We start from the raw sequence: 17,500 nt of genomic DNA, 5'->3' as shown, positions 1-17,500 counted from the left end.
GTGTGTGTGTGTGTGTGTGTGTGTGTGTGTGTGTGTGTGTGTGTGTGTGTGTGTGTGTGTGTGTGTGTGTGTGTGTGTGTCACCTGCATGTATCTTGGCATTGGACTGGGCTGTTGTACTCCTCAGAACCATCACAGCAATCTGAGAGAGAAAGACATCACGTAACACACACATTGTTAATCATAACACACACACACACACACACACACACACACACACACACACACACACACACACACACACACACACACACACACACACACACACATTATCACACACAAACACCCAACCCAACCTGCCATTAGGGGGTTCACGAGCTGAATAGAGCAATGGTGGATATGTGAGGTTTTCTCCAGCATTAATGAACATTAAGTAGTTCTTAATTGTATGGTGAATTGTATGCTGAAGGGTCCATGTGAATTTAACAGTAGTTTAACTCCTAGACTATTGTAAAAAGAGGATTCCCCAGAATAATTGTGCAAAATGTGCAGTTAATCCATACTTTCATGGACATCAGCACACCATAATATTCGCTTGGGGGTGCACAAGCCACGTTGAAATGTACAAAGGGGTGCACAGGGGGAAAAGTTTGGGAACCACTGGCGTAATACAATATGTGTGTGTGCAATGTACTACTGTTCAATTTGAAAACCATGCAAATGAGCAAATGAGAAAGTCTAAATATATCCTACAACTACTGGTGGGACAGAACATTAGACGCACCGCAGTTACACTTTCATAATTGACTCTGCCCTGATGAAGGCAACACCTTGGGCGAAACATGTTTGCATTTTGCACATTTCTATAAAGATTGAGCCGCTTATTAATTAAATACTTTAACCTTTTGGAAGAGTGCCTTGGATGCTTCAATTTTGGATGCTGTTTTTATTTTTTTGTCTTTATTTGACAGGACAGTGTGAGAGGTGGACAGGAAGCGAATTGGGAGAGAGACAGGGAGGGGTTGGCAAAGGACCCGGGCCGGTAATCGAACCCAGGTCAGCCGCACGGCAGGCGAGTGCCCTACCAGTTGACCACAGCAGGGCCTCAATTTTAGTTTTTTTTTTTTTTTTTTACCAAAGAGCACCCTCAGAATACCAATCCAAGACTAACGCTGCAGTCCTCCAAGCCTACCCTTTTGTTCCATGTGTAGGTTTTGAAAGTGAAAGCCCAACTGGGAAACTCCAACTCCCATTGTCATTGAGACACAGCACTCCACAGCACACAAGTGTTCACTGCACACTGACTGCACACAACGAGAAATTGCATTTATGTCTCACCCGTGCAAGGAGGCAGTGAACACAGTGCGGCAGGACAGTGCAGCGGTGCGGTACCATCAGAGAATTGTATAGAGAGAGAGATAAATCAGGCGGGTTCTTTTTACATTTTGTAAATTGACATTGAGAATGTTTAATAAGGGTCATGATCATATGCTGTATATTTTGCGAACGTTTTATCAGCCCCACCCAACCCACTTTCTCTGTGTGATCAAGAAACACCTCAGGAGGTCTGGCAAATTGTGCTGGGGCCACCGATTCACCTGGGAACAATGGCACCCCCCAACCCTTGGAGATTGACGGGGGATGGTCAGTTTCAACTACAAAAAGACAGATACACTAGGGAAAGAGAGGATTTTCTTGGCTGTTGCTGTTAGGGTGAGGTCACAGGAGAACAGAACTCAAAAATGCTTTAATTATTTGTAACTTCATGCCAGATGCTTTGGATAAATAAACCCGCTAAAATCAAGAATTGGACATCATGCTCTCTGACTCTTTAAAAAGAACACGCTGGATTCTAGCCAACACATATTAAGTTTGGAAAATGAATTTTAAACAGGTTTACAAAGTTTGGTGCAAAATGGCTGAAATCCAACAGTATCCACTCTAGTCGGTCGAATGCCCCTTTAGGAGACCTTCAATTAGGAGACCTTCGATTAGGAGACATTCGGAGTCTTGAGGTTGAGAATAAATGGAGTCCCCTTACCGCTATAAATGGCAGTAGTGCACGTCTTGTGCAAACACCAAGAAAAGAGAAGAAGAAGGAGGGAAAACGCCCCCTTAGGAGACCGAATTTTGAGCACATACCTTTGCATTGGATGGGCGGGTTTTAACATACCTTTCTCTCTTATACGATTTTTGGTACCATGCTCAGGTCACCTCAGTCATGGAGGAGGATGGGGGAGAGCACTGGTTAATTACTTCCCCCACTAATCTGGCGGGTCGGAAGTCGAACCAGGAACCTTTGGGCTACAAGTCTGACGTCCTAACCGCTTACCCATGACCAAAGAAACTCAAAAGAAGAACAATCTCTCGGGGGAAATGCATTGGCTGTTGTAGTACGGTGTAGTACGGGGCGTTGCCTGAGGACACGAGTGGATGGAAAATTAACTTCCTTGCGCATGGTCATTGGTCAGTGGGTGCGATGGATACATTTTCCGTACTCCCTTGCGCATGGTCAGTGGGGGCGACACCATGATGGATAATTTGTGGCCAAATTAACTGTAGCTGTTGGTCAGCAGTAATTGCTGGGGGTAATTAAGGACAGCTGAAAAACATTCACACTGTCCTATGACCTGTTCCACACACCGGAAGTGTCATTGCATGCTTCCCTGATGCTTCCAATACTGACCATATAAGAAGAATAAAATGTCCGCACTCCCCTCGCCATCATTTCATATGTTATGACTTGAGTAAGCCCTCTTGTCTCAAGCCTCTTCGCCCATGACTGCCTGTTTTGTCCTTGCTGCCAGGCTACGTGCTTCCGCAGAGCCTCACAGGACTTTCCTTTTGGGGTTTTTAGAAAAGAGAAAATGCCACGGACCGAGAACCGACAAAAAGAAAACCTGAACTGAGAAGAAAACCCACAGGATATTGAGCTGGCAGCCCAGCGGAACAATTAAATTAAATATTTAAAAAATTAAAAAGATATTTTCAGAACACAGAAATCTACAGTGGTTGGACAAAATAACTGAAACACCTGTCATTTTAGTGTGGGAAGTTTCATGGCTCAAGTGGACCAGCCTTTTGGCCAATCTTCATTAACTGTATATTGCACCAGTAAGGTGAAGTGTGAAGGTTCAATTAGAAGGGTAAGAGCACAGTTTTGCTATTATTTTTTTTCGCAAAGCACACAACATTATGGGTGACATATCAGAGTTTTAAAAAAGAGGGTCAATATACATGGCTGGTCACCCAAACATCCCTTTCTGACAGCTATCTCTTCCAGCATATGCCATCATTGACCCAGGAAGAAGGGATTTACCCTGGCCTGAAGTACAGGTTGACACACATACACACACACACACACACACACACACACACACACACACACACACACACACACACACACACACACACACACACACACACACACACACACACACACACACACACTCACCGCAGATGCCATCGTTGACCCTGGAGGAGGGGATGTATTCCGGCCTGAAGCCCAGATTGGTGCAGTAGAAACGGCCGTTGGAGCAGGCTGCCGTCCCTGAAAGGGTTAAATATATCAGCAGCATGTAAACGCACACGCACGTGCACGCACACGCACACACACACACACACACACACGTGCACGTGCACGCACACGCACGCACACACACACACACACACACACACACAATATTTTTTTCATTCACAATTACAAAGATGATATAATTGGTGGCCTAGGGGCCCGCCCAATAGAAAATGGGTCCTAAAGCCTCCAAGCTACAAAAACACTTCATTATTGGTCTATATTTGTGTTCTCATATAGTGTTAAAATTGAACTTTTAAAGGTATACTGTGCAGGAAATGGTCAAAAAAGGTACTGCAACTATGCTGCTCATTGAAACTGGGCTGCCTATTGCCAAATTTGATCTTTACATGAAAGTTTACTAAGTAATAAACAAATATTTTCTAGTATGATCCAAGTACAGTCATTTTTGCAGCTAAAAATGGCTATTTTTGGAAATTCAAAATGGCGGACCATGGAGAAGATCCCCCTTTTCATGTATGAAAAGTGCAATTTTTCCAGTCATAATGAATACTTAGAATTTGATGGTGGTGATAAGTATTCATGAAAAAGGTAACATTAGTGAATGGGCAGCATGACTTCTGGAAATAAATAAACTAAAAATCTCACACAGTGTCCTTTTAACTATTGTACTTTCATATTTTCTCAGGGGACAAACCAAAGGCTCTCCAACACATTTGGCAAACACCCAAATCTTTTGGAATCACGTAATTCCATGGAAGGGCTCCTTTCTTGTTGCCTAGCCCAGGGGCCCATGGAGTCATAAACGTCCCTGGGCAGCATTAATCCATTCCAGTCATTTACAGTAGGCTATATCTTTTTTACACTTTCATTTTACAGCCTACTGGTGTTTTTTTAATCCCTCTAGGAAAAATTATGAGAAAACACACAGCACAAACTGATAAACACAAACATGAATGAATGTACTTTTACATAGTCAGACTGTCATATAATTCTGAGCCTGGCAATGCTACAGTCTGGCCACAAGGTGACGCTAGTGTATTACTAATGCCAGAGCCGCTCTGACTAATGCCAACGCTCTAATGCAGATGTGTCAATGGTGCAGATGCGTTGATGATGCATAACTTCCTTCTTTACTATGGCAGATAATACATTGAGCATTATTTTAACATAACTGATCTCACATTTCGGCTCGTGGGTTTCTCCTACCCAATTACATATATGTTCCAACATTGACAGGTTCAGGTTCAGATGAAAAAAACACACATTTATTCATGGCCCGCTTGTGGCGAGCTATCACATTCAGGAGGTAAGGGAACGAAGAAGAGCCCAAGGTCAAAAACGATGAATGAAGACACACACACATACCAGGTTCATCAGACCCGTCTGCGCAGTCGCAATAGTCGTCATTCACTTGCTCAAATGGAATGAGCCTCGAGCCGTCTATGCAAACGAACGACTTTCTCTCTTTGTAGAATCTCTTGTCTGTCAACCAACAACAATACAACACCATCAGCACGATACATTGTTTGTCATGTCATTTAAACAATCATTTAGGCTATGTCCCTTGGTTTACAGTCAAAAAGGGTAGTGTAGTCAAGGAATTTTTACTGTGACATTCGAGAGTGAATCTTTCCCATGCACTTACATGACATGGAGATGCCTCGGATCTTCCTCGCCTCCACAAATACAGCCGCCCAGATTGTGACAGCTATGGCGATTTGGCAATGCATATCCACAGAGCAGTGTGTTGATGGTAATACAGTTTATGTTGCAAGTGTTCTACTGTGAGAAACGGTCTAGGCTAAATCACTGTGTTTTGCAGTACACGGACGGGCAGACAGTCAGCCTGTCGCATTTGAACGCCTCAGCTAGCTAGCCCTGCCTGCTTTCTGTGCGTAAACTGATGGCATTTGCAGGTATTTTGATCTAAGACCCGTTATCTTGTCATGACAACCTTTTGACAGTGTTGTGTGGAGCAACCTGGTCGGAGACAAATCAATGCAATTGAAAAGCTACCATAATTTACGCAAGGTTCCCGTTTAAATGTCATATGCACCTGTCCCTATCTCAGATGGTGAACGCTTGCTGTGTTGTGTTGGAGCGTCCAGTTCCTCGATGAAGACCACGTGCTGGATGACGTCATTGTTTACGTTTTCAAGGGTTCCCTATTAAAGGCACAGTATCAGATTTATTTATTTTTTATTTATTTTTTTTGCTATCATGAATGTTTATATATTACTTTTTGAAGTGAAAGTGAAATCCCGATTGGGAAATTCCAACTCCCATTGTCATTGTGACACAGCACTCCACAGCACACAAGTGTTCACTGCACACAAACACAACAAAATTGCATTTTTGCCTCACCCGTGCAATGGTGCCCAAAAGGGAGCAGTGAGGCGGGACGGTATAGGCCTACCATGGTCAGGGTACCTCAGTCATGGAGGAGGATGGGGGAGAGCACTGGTTAATTACTCCCCCCACCATCCTGGCGGGTCAGGTGTCGAACCGACAACCTTTGGGCTACAAGTATGACGCCCTAACCGTTTACCCATGACTTACGTATGACCTATGACTGCCCTGATTGATGATTGTGCACATCCCAGGAAGAGTTGCAGGACAAAGGCTGGTTTTAATGTTAGTGAGTAGGAGTCTGCACAATGTTTTCTTTGTTTTTATTATTATTATTACTATCAGGGCCGGCGCTAGGCATAGGCAGACTAGGTGGTCGCATAGGGCACCAAGGCCTACAGAATTACAAACTTAAGCTAAATAAAGCATTACACTTTACATTTCATGGGCACTCAGGATAGGCCTACACATGGAAGTAGATCAGCTGTGCTGGATCAGATTTATGACACCATGTTTACAGATGCTAATGTCAAATTCCACAAAAAGGAAAGATTGCTGCTCGCCTATAGGGCACCAAATTGCTTAGAACCGGCCCTGATTACTATTATTGGTATGTATTCCCCGCACCCCCAACCAGAGGTGTATCTTGTCACCATGCTAGTAGGCAGGCAGCTGCTTGGGACCCCCAAACCACTAGATGGGAGACAACAGCTAACACTTAAACCTATTCAGACTGGGCCCTATTTTTTGGCATTCCTGGGCCTGGGGGGGGGCTCTTTTGACCCCCCCCCCCCCCTCATAACTCATGAACGGAATACGGTATGACCACCAAACTTTGGGGAGATGATCTACATATGGACATCTATGACTGACATAATTTTTGTGTCATAATCTGGTATTATGACGTCGTTATGACATCATATGATTATAATGCCTAAAATATCGCCATAATGTATTTTCCATCAAATTTAGGTAATGCACTTAAATTTTAATGATTATATGCTTCAGACCACTTTAATGCTCACAAAGTTGTCTGATGCTAATGGAAATAACAAAAAAAATATGAAAAGGGAACAATAATGAGACTTAGATAGTGATTTTTGGTCAGACATACCTGTCAGAAAACCGTTGCCATGGCAACGGCAAAAATGATAAACATAATCTTTTGGTACTAAACTGTAGCCAACAAAATTTTAGGAAAAGTCACCAAGTTTCGTAGTCATAGCTTAAGTCGTTAAGGAATTATACGACATCAAAGTTGGTGCGGGCACTTTTAGCCCCCCCCCCCAGTCTGGATAGGGTTAAACCACAGTAGATTGCAAATGTTCATTCTTTTGAATTTTTGCTTGGGGCCCCAACTTAGCCTTGAATCGCCTCTGCCCCCAACCCGTCTCTCCCTCCCTCCCTCTCTACCTCCTCCCCTCTCTCCCTCCCTCCCTCCCTCTCTACCTCCTCCCCCTCCCTCTCTTCATCCCTCCCTCCCTCTCTACCTCCTCCCCTCCCTCTCTCCCTCCCTCCCTCACTCTCTACCTCCTCCCCTCCCTCTCTACCTCCTCCCCTCCCTCATCCTCTTCCAATGCAAGGGTCACTGTAGTCTACTGTGCTACCGCTTTGCAAACCTCTAAAACATCCAACTGTACAAATTCCACCTGTCTCCATCTTCAAAGACCCTGTTCATTCGGGCCATATTCCAGGAATGTGAACATATCCGTCTCCTTCTACGTTTCAAATGTTTCACCTGTTTCACCTCCACATTCCCGAGTTACTGTTTACTGTGTGAACTTCATATTTGTCCCTTTGCACCTACATGATGAGAAATTCTTTGTCACACAGTTATTCCTGTTCGTGATTAATCACCAAGGTTTAAGGCTTATGCCTACACCCAGGCACAAAAACACACATCCAGAAGACGTTTAGGCCTAAATGTGAAAGACATACGACAAAATCTTCTTTCTCTTTTTATTTATTTAACTTGAAGAATATTAAAAAATATATATATGCTTGTATATAAGTAAAAGATGGTACAGACATATTGCATAGAGGCACCTGAGAATCTTTACGCACGACAAAAAAGGTTTACACCCAAAAATGCACACTTACAAAAATATATAGGCCTAGATGGGCGAAAATAATTGTACAAAAATATACATTTGCTATATTTAACGTTAAACCAGATTTTTAAACACACATTATTTTTCATTGCTCAGTCGAGAGTAAATGCTGCCACTGAACGGCTCTTTGGTCTGGAAGCAGGACAGGTCTCGGATGACCCCCGGGAACGGATAGTCCACCGGGGATCGGAACGGGAGCGCGGGAAGCAACCCAGAGGTCACGTACGGTGCCATGAAATTCGGTAGTCCTGCTGCTCCCGGAGATGCCGAGTAGGCCAGCCGAAACGGGGAGATTCCCAAGCGAGAGCTCAGTCCGTATACACCATCGCCTGTAAGCGCACTCGTTGTGTTTTGGAGAGGTGAAAAGGCGGATTTGGAGTTGAATAGCCCAAGGGCTGTTGCCGCGCCAGGAGGCCGGATAGCGAACTGCCTCTGCCCGGGGGAGTCTTCTGCTCTGGCCGAATTCGGTCCACTCCTGTCGGGAGAACACTTGTTGCTTGAGTCCTTTGAGGTCAGGAGCATCTCGATGGCTCGGACAATGTCCCCGGCGCAGGCTTTCAGCACCGAGTCCAGAGTGTCGCGCTGTAAGTGCGGGAAGATTTTCATCATGACGTTGGTCGGGTCTCTTGGGTTTTTGCCTCTCGATTCGCTCAGGTCGAAGGCGCCGTTTACGCAGTAGGACTCGCCGTGGTTGGGTTTCATCTCGGACTCGCTGCCCGACTCCAAATCGGAGGAGGATGACAGAGACCTGGGGCTGCTGCCTGAGCGGTCAGACCTGTGGTCTAACCCCAGTGGGGATGATGAACTGGCCCTGGTTGTGTCCATATCTGCAGGGTGCGTCTGCGACTTCTCCTGGCGCGCAAAGACGTCGTCCCTCTCGGTTGGGGAGGGCAGTGGAGGAGAGTTGGTCGGGGCGAACAGGGACCGCGCCATGAATCCGTTGTAAAGGTTGTACTTCATGGCCAGCTTGTCCTCTGCAAAAGAAAGAACGTGGACGTTAATTAGGCTACTTAGTACTGTGAAGAATATTTCAGACTTTTATTTGACATCGGACTAGCAACATTTATAATCAACTTTGATTTCAAAACCACCACCAGTCAAAAGCACTTTGCTTTGCAGACAGAAGTGTAAATAGCTTAAAAAAAATAACAAAAAACTCAGTCTTGCGCGTCACCAAATAATCGATGATAAATTAGCCTTCTTAGATTTTTTTTAAAAATCAACAATGGTACACTGTTGCTTAACGCATGGAATTGGAAAAAAAACGATTTTTTTGAAATAATAAATAATTTAACCACACATTTTGCACACTAATACAGCAACTCAACGTTTGAGGGAAATAACTAAAGCTCACCATCTTTATCGCCGCCATTTCCGAACATATCAAACGTGGGTCTCGGTGTCTGATGGGAACTTGCTGGCGCTCCACCACCGTGTCCGGATCCGACTGCTGCTGCCTCGTTTGCCACGGGAGGAGAGGTCCCGGTCCCGGTCCCGTACATAAACTGCATCTCCCGCGCCTCGCTCTCCTCCTGCGCCTGTTGCCTGCGGAGAGCCACCTGCGCGGCCATGACGCGCTGACGCTCCGCGATGAGGGTGCACTTGGCGCACACGCAGTCCCGCCAGCGGCAGAAGCGTTTGTGCCCTTTCAGCGCCGACACCACGCCGTGGTTCCTGCACCGTGCGCACTTGGGAGTGCGTGGGTAGCCGCGCTCCAGAGAGGGATTGTTGCAGGCTGCCACGGCCGCCCGAAGGAAGAGGGGAGGCGGGTGGCGCAGGAGGGAGGCTGCGGGCACCTGGAGGCCCATAGACGGCAGGGGCAGAGGAGAGGGTCCGTGGTGGGCGGACAACGCCAGTGCTTGCCTTTGCCTTACGCTGCTTGCTCCATCCATTTCTTTCAAACAAAACAAACAATAATGGTGACAAACGCCTTCTCTCCTTTTTTCTGGTAGTACGCTCACCAGTTCTCTCTCTCTCTCTCTCTCTCTCTCTCTCTCTCTCTCTCTCTCTCTCTCTCTCTCTCTCTCTCTCTCTCTCTCTCTCTCTCTCTCTCTCTCTCTCGTGTCTGGCTAGTCCCAGAGTGAAGAGCGAGGTGGTGTGGCGATGCTTAAGAGCGCTCTTGAACACTACACCTCGAGGTGCCACTGCATGAAACCGAACACCACGCGTCACACCCCCTCTCCATTCACAGTTAAAGCAGCTCCCCCGCCCGTGCTTTGCCCGCGCTCAACACCTTTGTTTCAGGTTAGTGCGTGAGTGAGTGAGTGAGTGAGTAAGTTAGTTAGTTAGGTTGTTTGTTTGTCTGGTTGAGATGAACTTAGCTTAAGAAGTAGGCCTACTATGATTTTAAATATCATAGCATAGGCTATTCACGAGATGTAGGCTAGTCAGTCATTGCGATATGTTTTTTTTATGCATACTGTATACTTGGTGTAGTTTCTTTTTGTTGCCTTTTTTTGCACTGGCAGGTGACGGGTCCCAATTCCATCTAGAAGTGTCGAAACAGTCAACTGTTGATTTTTGCGGTCAGTTGTCGTTTTCGCCACTAGAGGTCGCAGAGAGTCAATGTTTAAGTATTTAGAGTGGGCCTACACATAGAGTAGGCCTACATATTGTGAGTGACAGCTTTCCTATTTTGGTTGTTACAATATAGCCTACTATATGCTTTCAGAAGCCTTTGGTAGTTTCTCTTTAGGGCAGTCATGGGTCAGTGGTTGGGCGTCAGACTTGTAGCCCAGAGGTTGCAGGTTTGACTCCCGACCCGTCAGGTTGGTGGGGGGAGTAATTAACCAGTGCTCTCCCCCATCCTCCTCCATGACTGAGGTACCCTGAGCATGGTACCGTCCCGCCGCACTGCTCCCTTTTGGCCGCAATTGGGGGTTGCCCCCCTGGCACAGATGAGGCGTCAATGCAATTTCATTGTGTGCAGAGTGCTGTTGAGTGCTGTGTCAAAATGGCAATGGCAGTACCTGCAGGCATCATTCAGTTAAGAAAATGAGGACTCCGGGCTCTTCTAGTTGATGATTTACCTCTCTACCACAGTGTTTCTCAAACTTTTTCTGACCGAGGACCACTTTGTCCCCCCCAAAATAATCAGGGACCACCTGTCAACTGAATTGACAGTAGACCGGTGCTAATTTCGATGCAGATCCCTTATTTTTTAATTCACATTTACGAGCCTGTCTTATTGTGGTGAAAATATGACTCCAGCTTTGCAATAATGTCATGAATATAGCTTACTTCTAGCTTGTCTTTGGACAAGTAGCAATCCCCTGGCGGACCACCTGAGCTCTGTCGCGGACCACTAGTGGTCCCCGGACCACACTTTGAGAATCACTGCTCTACCACAAGGTTGACTTCACCTAGTTTACTACTGAACCAGCTCCTTAGTATACCCCCCCCCCCACACTTTACCTCTTGTGATGGAGGTCTGTATAGCCTACTTATAGTCTAAGGGGCCGTCCAAACACGTCGCTGCTAGTTACTCGCTCAGCGAATGAACTCAATACAATGTCAATGTGTTTCAGCCAGAAAATATTTTATCTTCGAGCGAGGCGAGTAAGCGAGTAACCAATTGGAATGCAGAGATCGGTAGGCCTACTTCTCGCCTGTTCCTTGGCAGTTAAAGCCGCGGGAACTTTCAGCGAACGTTCCATGAAAGAGTGGCGAGTAGGCGAGCAAGCGAAAAGCTAGCTTTGTGTGTGTGTACGCCGCTTAACACCTCCTGTCCTCTCCCGTTGGTGATGGAGGTCTCTATACTTATAGTCCAACACCTCCTGTCCTCTCCTCTTGTGTTTGCAACACAATGATCCATCTGTTAGCCCCGCCCCCCTAACTAACTGTTGCTAATCACGGCCCAGCAAAGGTTGCTTTTTTGATTGGACTCCTATTGGGTTTCATCCCAACAGCTTGGTGGGTAAGGAGCGGTTTAGCCAGCAGACGCGCGCACGCAGACACGCACGCATGCACACACGCAGACACTCAGACACGCAGACAGTCAACCACGCATGCATTTGCGCCATAACCATGCACCCATGCACGCACACACACACACGCACACACGCACGCACGCGCGCACGCACGCACCCACCCTCCTGCTTCCACTGTCGGTTGCACAAACACACACACACACAAGCGCGCTCAAATGAACACTCATGTAAACAGTTTGCATACAGCGATCACATGATTGTTTTCAGTTGCACATTGTTGTGTACCGTGGGAGCTTTCTCAAACTTTCATGCACACACACACACACAGACACACACACACACACACACACACACACACACACACACACACACACACACACACACACACACACACACACACACTCTCTTTCTCTCTCTCTCTCTCTCTCTCTCTCTCTCTCTCTCTTTCTTTCTCTCTCTTTCTTTCTCTCTCTCTCACACACATACACACACACACACACACTCTTTCTCTCTCTCTCTCTCTCTCTCTCTCTCTCTCTCTCTCTCTCTCTCTCTCTCTCTCTCTCTCACACACACACACACACACACACACACACACACACACACACACACACACACACACACACACACATACCGTATATCCATGGGAGCTTTCTCAAACTGCCATTCTCTCCGCACAGTGTTACCAGTAATTGCATGGTTTCGTCTTGCTATGTCACTGACTACAGATTGAAATGTGTGATGCACAACAAAGGGTCAGACACGGCTGTTATGTGCCCTGAGGAACCACAGAAGGTGAGAAAAAGGGGAAAAGAAACATCAAACTTTAAAAGATGTCGGATTTTAAGTCTTTATTTATTTATTGCTGATGTGTTATCTGTTAATGTAATGTGTGACGTATTTCCATCCAGCAAGTAAAGTAAGTAAAGTATTTTATTATGTTGTACATTATACAGTATATGAAGAGGTTCCTTGCAAAACAGCGTATCCACATTTTTGACTTTTGCATTTTATTATTGGAAATTATGTGTTCAGAAGTCCTATCATCTAGGTGTGATTTCTTGCCAAATATTTTGAGAACATACTTTTTAAACCTATGTAAAATGCATTTTGCAATATGTCAATTTCCCAAAATGTTCCAAAATGGATATTCGTCATTTTGCAAAGAAGCTCTTCATATTCTACACCAACACACACACACACACACACGCACGCACGCACGCACGCACGCACGCACGCACGCACGCACGCACGCACGCACACACACACACACACACACACACACACACACACACACACACATTTTACTTCTTTATTCGGATTGACAGATCTACAATTATCATGGCACAATCCAAATTTGGTTTAAAAGGAGTCCAATACAATCTTCTGTTCATAATGTCCTAAGGATAAAAGTGGCACCTGCGTTTCCATATGAAGAGGCTCCCAATGATGCAAGATATTGAGCAAAACACACACAAACAAACACACACACACACAGACGCGCGCGCCTTAGTCTCGCCAGACCCTGGTGTGTTGCTGCTCAGCTTTGTGACAGGATCGCTCTGCTCCCAAACCGCCATGCGGTAGAAACAATCTGGCGCCAGGCCACGCAACACCTTCCTAGAGATGCAACACTTTCAGCGTTGCTTCTAGTCAGGCCAGGAGCAATATACATATTGTTTCTGAGCTCCGGAGAAATCTGGAACTCCACCAACTTTGTTGAGAATCAATCAACATTGAGCAGCTCCAACGGCCCTGGCCAGAGGAGTGTTCTTAGGCAGTGACGTGGTTTAAGCAGAGACATTCTATTGGGACCAAGGAAATCTTTTGGTTTAAGCTTCGGCACAGCCTTTTTCTGGCCTCGACCAGTAGCAAATCGAGGGAGGCATATCAATCATGCCGTTTGGGAAACGTTAATCGTTATGCAAGGGGTCAGACCAAATCTCGAATAGAGATTTGAAAGTCGATGATAATCAGGCCAGAACCAATCAGGATTGCAGAATTTTCATAGATGTGACGTAGTCAAAGTTTAAACATAGCAAAGAAGGGAAAAATAACCGAAACGCGACAGTTGTTTCAAACAACAAAAGCATGGACTCCCTGTCAACATCGATTCTGCAATTTCAACTGTATTTTCGAATCTGTGAGTAGTAGCACCTCATTAAAAATGTCAGACAAGTGGTTTTCCCTATCACATGTACAGATTTAAAAAAAAAAAAAAAAAAAAACCATGCCTTTGCAGACCTACTCATGCCTTCACCTTCCTAGGCCTAATTGCATACTTCCAGATGAATGTTCGTGGAGCAAAGCGGAATCCATTCATCCATTCGAGAGTTAGGCGAGAGTTAGGTTACACACACACACTGCCTTAAAGAAAAATAGATTAGAATAGAATAGAATAGCATAGAATAGAATAGTCTAGAATAGAATAGAATAGAATAGAATAGAACAGAATAGAATAGAATAGAATAGAATAGAATAGAATAGAATAGAACAGAACAGAACAGAACAGAATATAGTAGCATAGAATAGAATAGAATAGAATAGAATAGAATAGAATAGAATAGAAAATAACAGAATAGAATAGAATAGGATAGAATTGAACAAAATAAAATAAAATGAGATCTTCACTGTCCATCAGACAGAAGAAATAGCTGCACATGATCAGCACGTGTGCACTGCAGCACAGACAACAGAAGAAGGAGAAGTTACAAGAGCTAGCTGTATGATCATTAGGGCTTCCGCACACCGGCTCCGACAAAGTGCTGAGCACTGCTCAGCTAAAATTCGATTACATTGTTTCCAATAGAACCACGCACACTGGCGCCGATGTCCGTGGACATTGGCCGATGTCGGATGGCAATTAGAGACGAGCTCTATTTTGTCGGCGCCGCCCATTGACTATCAATGCAATGTTCGTGTGAAATTTGGTTTGGGGGTCCGAATTATGTCGGAAGCAAAAGTGCGCCGCACTTTGTCGGAGCCGGTGTACGGAAGCCCTTAGTCCTCTGAGGCGCGATTCCCACTCCCCAATTTCCCAAGAGCCAGCTATATTAGCATTAGGGCCTCCGCACATTGGCTCCGAACGTGCCGAGCACTTTCCCGCGCCACAGTTCGATTCCATTGTTTTCAATACAACCCTGCACACCAGTGCCGATGTTTGCCGACATCCTATTCTATTTCTATTCTGTTTTGCCACCAGAGCCACCCATTCATTATCCAGTCTCTCCTGTGGTGGAATTGTGTGCGGGGGTCGGAATTGGGGTCGGAAGCGAAAGTGCTCCGCAGTGCTGTCGGAACCGATGTGTGGAGGGCCTTAGACGAGCTATATCAGCATTAGCCCTCTGAGGCGCGATTCCCATTCTCTATTTTCCCGCGATTCCAGTCGTCTCTCCACACGTGGCCGTTGCCTGTGGCAGGCCACCCCGCGGGACACCAGCGCACACAGCAGCGCGTCGGCAACTATACGATAGCTCGTCACACAGGCAGCCATGACGGCCAGGTACAAACCGTTGTAGCTCAGTGGACCCTCCACGTCACCTCTGCGACCATCCACAGCTAGCCATGTTAGCCACGCTACGGACGGGCCGTACAGGAAGAAGATTGCGAAGAGGGCCACAATAAGCACGCTCCTGCTGTGTGGTGGTGACGTTGTTGTCAAGGCTGACACTGACATATAAAGGGCCTTGCCAAGACACAGCACACACAAGACCATAGCGAAAATCAGTGAAGGGGTTGAGATGAATTGAGCTAGGGAGATATTTATGATCCAAAAGAAGAAAATAAAGAAATTGCAAACGCTACCACAACACTGGCCAACACCACCCGCGGGGCAACAGCGACTCTGCAGCGCCACCATCAGGTGGAACCATAAACCCCACAGCCTTGCTGCAGCCAGGGTGCAACACAGCGTGACACAGTCAAAGGAAGCTGATGCACACAGGTCGTCATGCTGCAGGGCGGCCACTAGGGGCGGTATGAGCAGCAGCTCCACTGTGTCACTGAGCAGGAGGAGGAAGACGGAGGTCCTCGGCAGGTCGCAGAGGAAGAGGCTGCATCTGCTGTGGTGCCAGAGAGATCGCACGGCCCAGAGCACGGCGAAGCCACCTGTGAGCAGAGCTGAGACAACGCAAACACACACACACGCGCGCAGACACACAAACACACACGCATACACACACACACACACACACAGTGAAAAGTTAGTGAGGGCCATCACTGTGTTCTTTGCTATCAGATTTTTCTAGCGGCCCTGAGGCCAGAGTCTCACTCACACACACAGACACACTAAAGCCCAAGTTGCACACACACACACACACACACACACACACACACACACACACACACACACACACACACACACACACTCTCTCTCTCTCTCTCTCTCTCTCTCTCTCTCTCTCTCTCCACTGCATTTCTAGTAATTGCATGGTTTCATCTTGCTTATGTCAAGGACCATGGCTTGACTGCAGGGCTGGACTGGGGGAGAAATAGGGCCAGGGCACGTTTGGCTAAAGGGACCCCTCACAATTAGTGGCGCAGAACTGACTCACTGGTGGGCCCTGCACCCTCATGGGCCCCTATTTTCAGAAATGTAAAAAATTTAAAAAGATGTTTAACCCATTGATGGCTGATGTTGGCGTTGCGCAACATTGGCTCAGGCGCCTGGAGCTGCATTACGCAACATTCAGCCTCATGAGATTTGAGACAACTTTATTAAAAATATCTGTTTGTTTGAGATGAATGAACACATTCTAATGAAAGATGAGGGTCTTAGCGTTTAAATGCAACTTGCAACAGAAGCTGAGATATTTAGGTTTTTATAGGCTGAGGGCAGCTTTTCTTGAAAAGGGCTTAGGCATTCAGCACCCTCTTTTGCAGGTGCCTTAAGGCCAATTTATGCTTATTTGCGCTGACGGTTGCAGAGATCTCGGTAGTTTATGAGAGCCAAACTGGCAATATTCTGTGGAATACGAGCGCTTTTTTTCTAGTGTGTGTAAATAAATGAAGCTACAATGACTGAATTAGTAAATAACAAACAAGCAATACATCCGTTTAGCACTCGCAACACCATGCCTGCAGTCTGACTACTGTACTGTAGCTTTGTAGCTATGTAGCCAAATGTGGCTAACGACATCAACAGTGGTTAGCGACCGTAACCAACAGGCGCCGTTGCTGAACTATAATCTGCCCTTTAGGCGTCAATGGGTTAATAGGAGCCCATGAGGGAAATGCCCTAATGCCAGATGGCCAGCACAGCCCTGACTGTAGCCAAATGCCCTAATGCCAGATGGCCAGTCCAGCTCTGGCTGTAGCCAAATGCCCTAATGCCAGATGGCCAGCACAGCCCTGACTGTAGCCAAATGCCCTAATGCCAGATGGCCAGTCCAGCTCTGGCTGTAGCCAAATGCCCTAATGCCAGATGGCCAGTCCTGGCTGTAGCCAAATGCCCTAATGCCAGATGGCCAGTCCAGCCTGTAGCCAAATGCCCTAATGCTAGATGGCCAGTCCAGCCTGTAGCCAAATGCCCTAATGCTAGATGGCCAGTCCAGCCTGTAGCCAAATGCCCTAATGCTAGATGGCCAGTCCAGCCCTGGTGGTGAATGACTGTGAATGTGTAAACTCTTTGCTTCC

At 46.3% G+C, this 17,500-nt stretch overlaps 2 protein-coding genes across 2 annotated transcripts in view; both read right to left on the bottom strand.

Moving 5' to 3' along the window:
• LOC134437426 (glucosidase 2 subunit beta-like) overlaps window positions 1-5,551 on the bottom strand; it is a 291,447-nt gene extending 285,896 nt beyond the window's left edge. Inside the window, exons 1-4 of the mRNA XM_063186915.1 lie at window positions 5,123-5,551; window positions 4,843-4,959; window positions 3,394-3,489; window positions 84-141 (exon numbers count right to left, since the gene is read on the bottom strand). Coding sequence (XP_063042985.1) covers window positions 84-141; window positions 3,394-3,489; window positions 4,843-4,959; window positions 5,123-5,207 — 356 coding nt within the window. The 5' untranslated portion in view covers window positions 5,208-5,551. The remainder of the gene's footprint in view (window positions 1-83; window positions 142-3,393; window positions 3,490-4,842; window positions 4,960-5,122) is intronic.
• A 2,280-nt stretch (window positions 5,552-7,831) lies between these two features.
• Window positions 7,832-9,960, bottom strand: LOC134437212 (doublesex- and mab-3-related transcription factor A1-like). The gene is made up of 2 exons (XM_063186710.1): window positions 9,292-9,960; window positions 7,832-8,911 (listed from the first exon to the last, which is right to left on the bottom strand). Exons 1-2 carry the CDS (start codon window positions 9,827-9,829, stop codon window positions 8,016-8,018), a joined length of 1,434 nt encoding a protein of 477 aa, XP_063042780.1. The 5' UTR covers window positions 9,830-9,960; the 3' UTR covers window positions 7,832-8,015.
• Between the last annotated feature and the right edge of the window lie 7,540 nt (window positions 9,961-17,500).

The sequence above is a fragment of the Engraulis encrasicolus genome, chromosome 21 (assembly GCF_034702125.1).
Source record: "Engraulis encrasicolus isolate BLACKSEA-1 chromosome 21, IST_EnEncr_1.0, whole genome shotgun sequence".
Taxonomy (NCBI): Eukaryota; Metazoa; Chordata; class Actinopteri; order Clupeiformes; family Engraulidae; genus Engraulis; species Engraulis encrasicolus.
The sequence above is the reverse complement of the archived record's forward strand: the minus strand, read 5'-3'. Positions and strand labels throughout refer to the sequence as shown.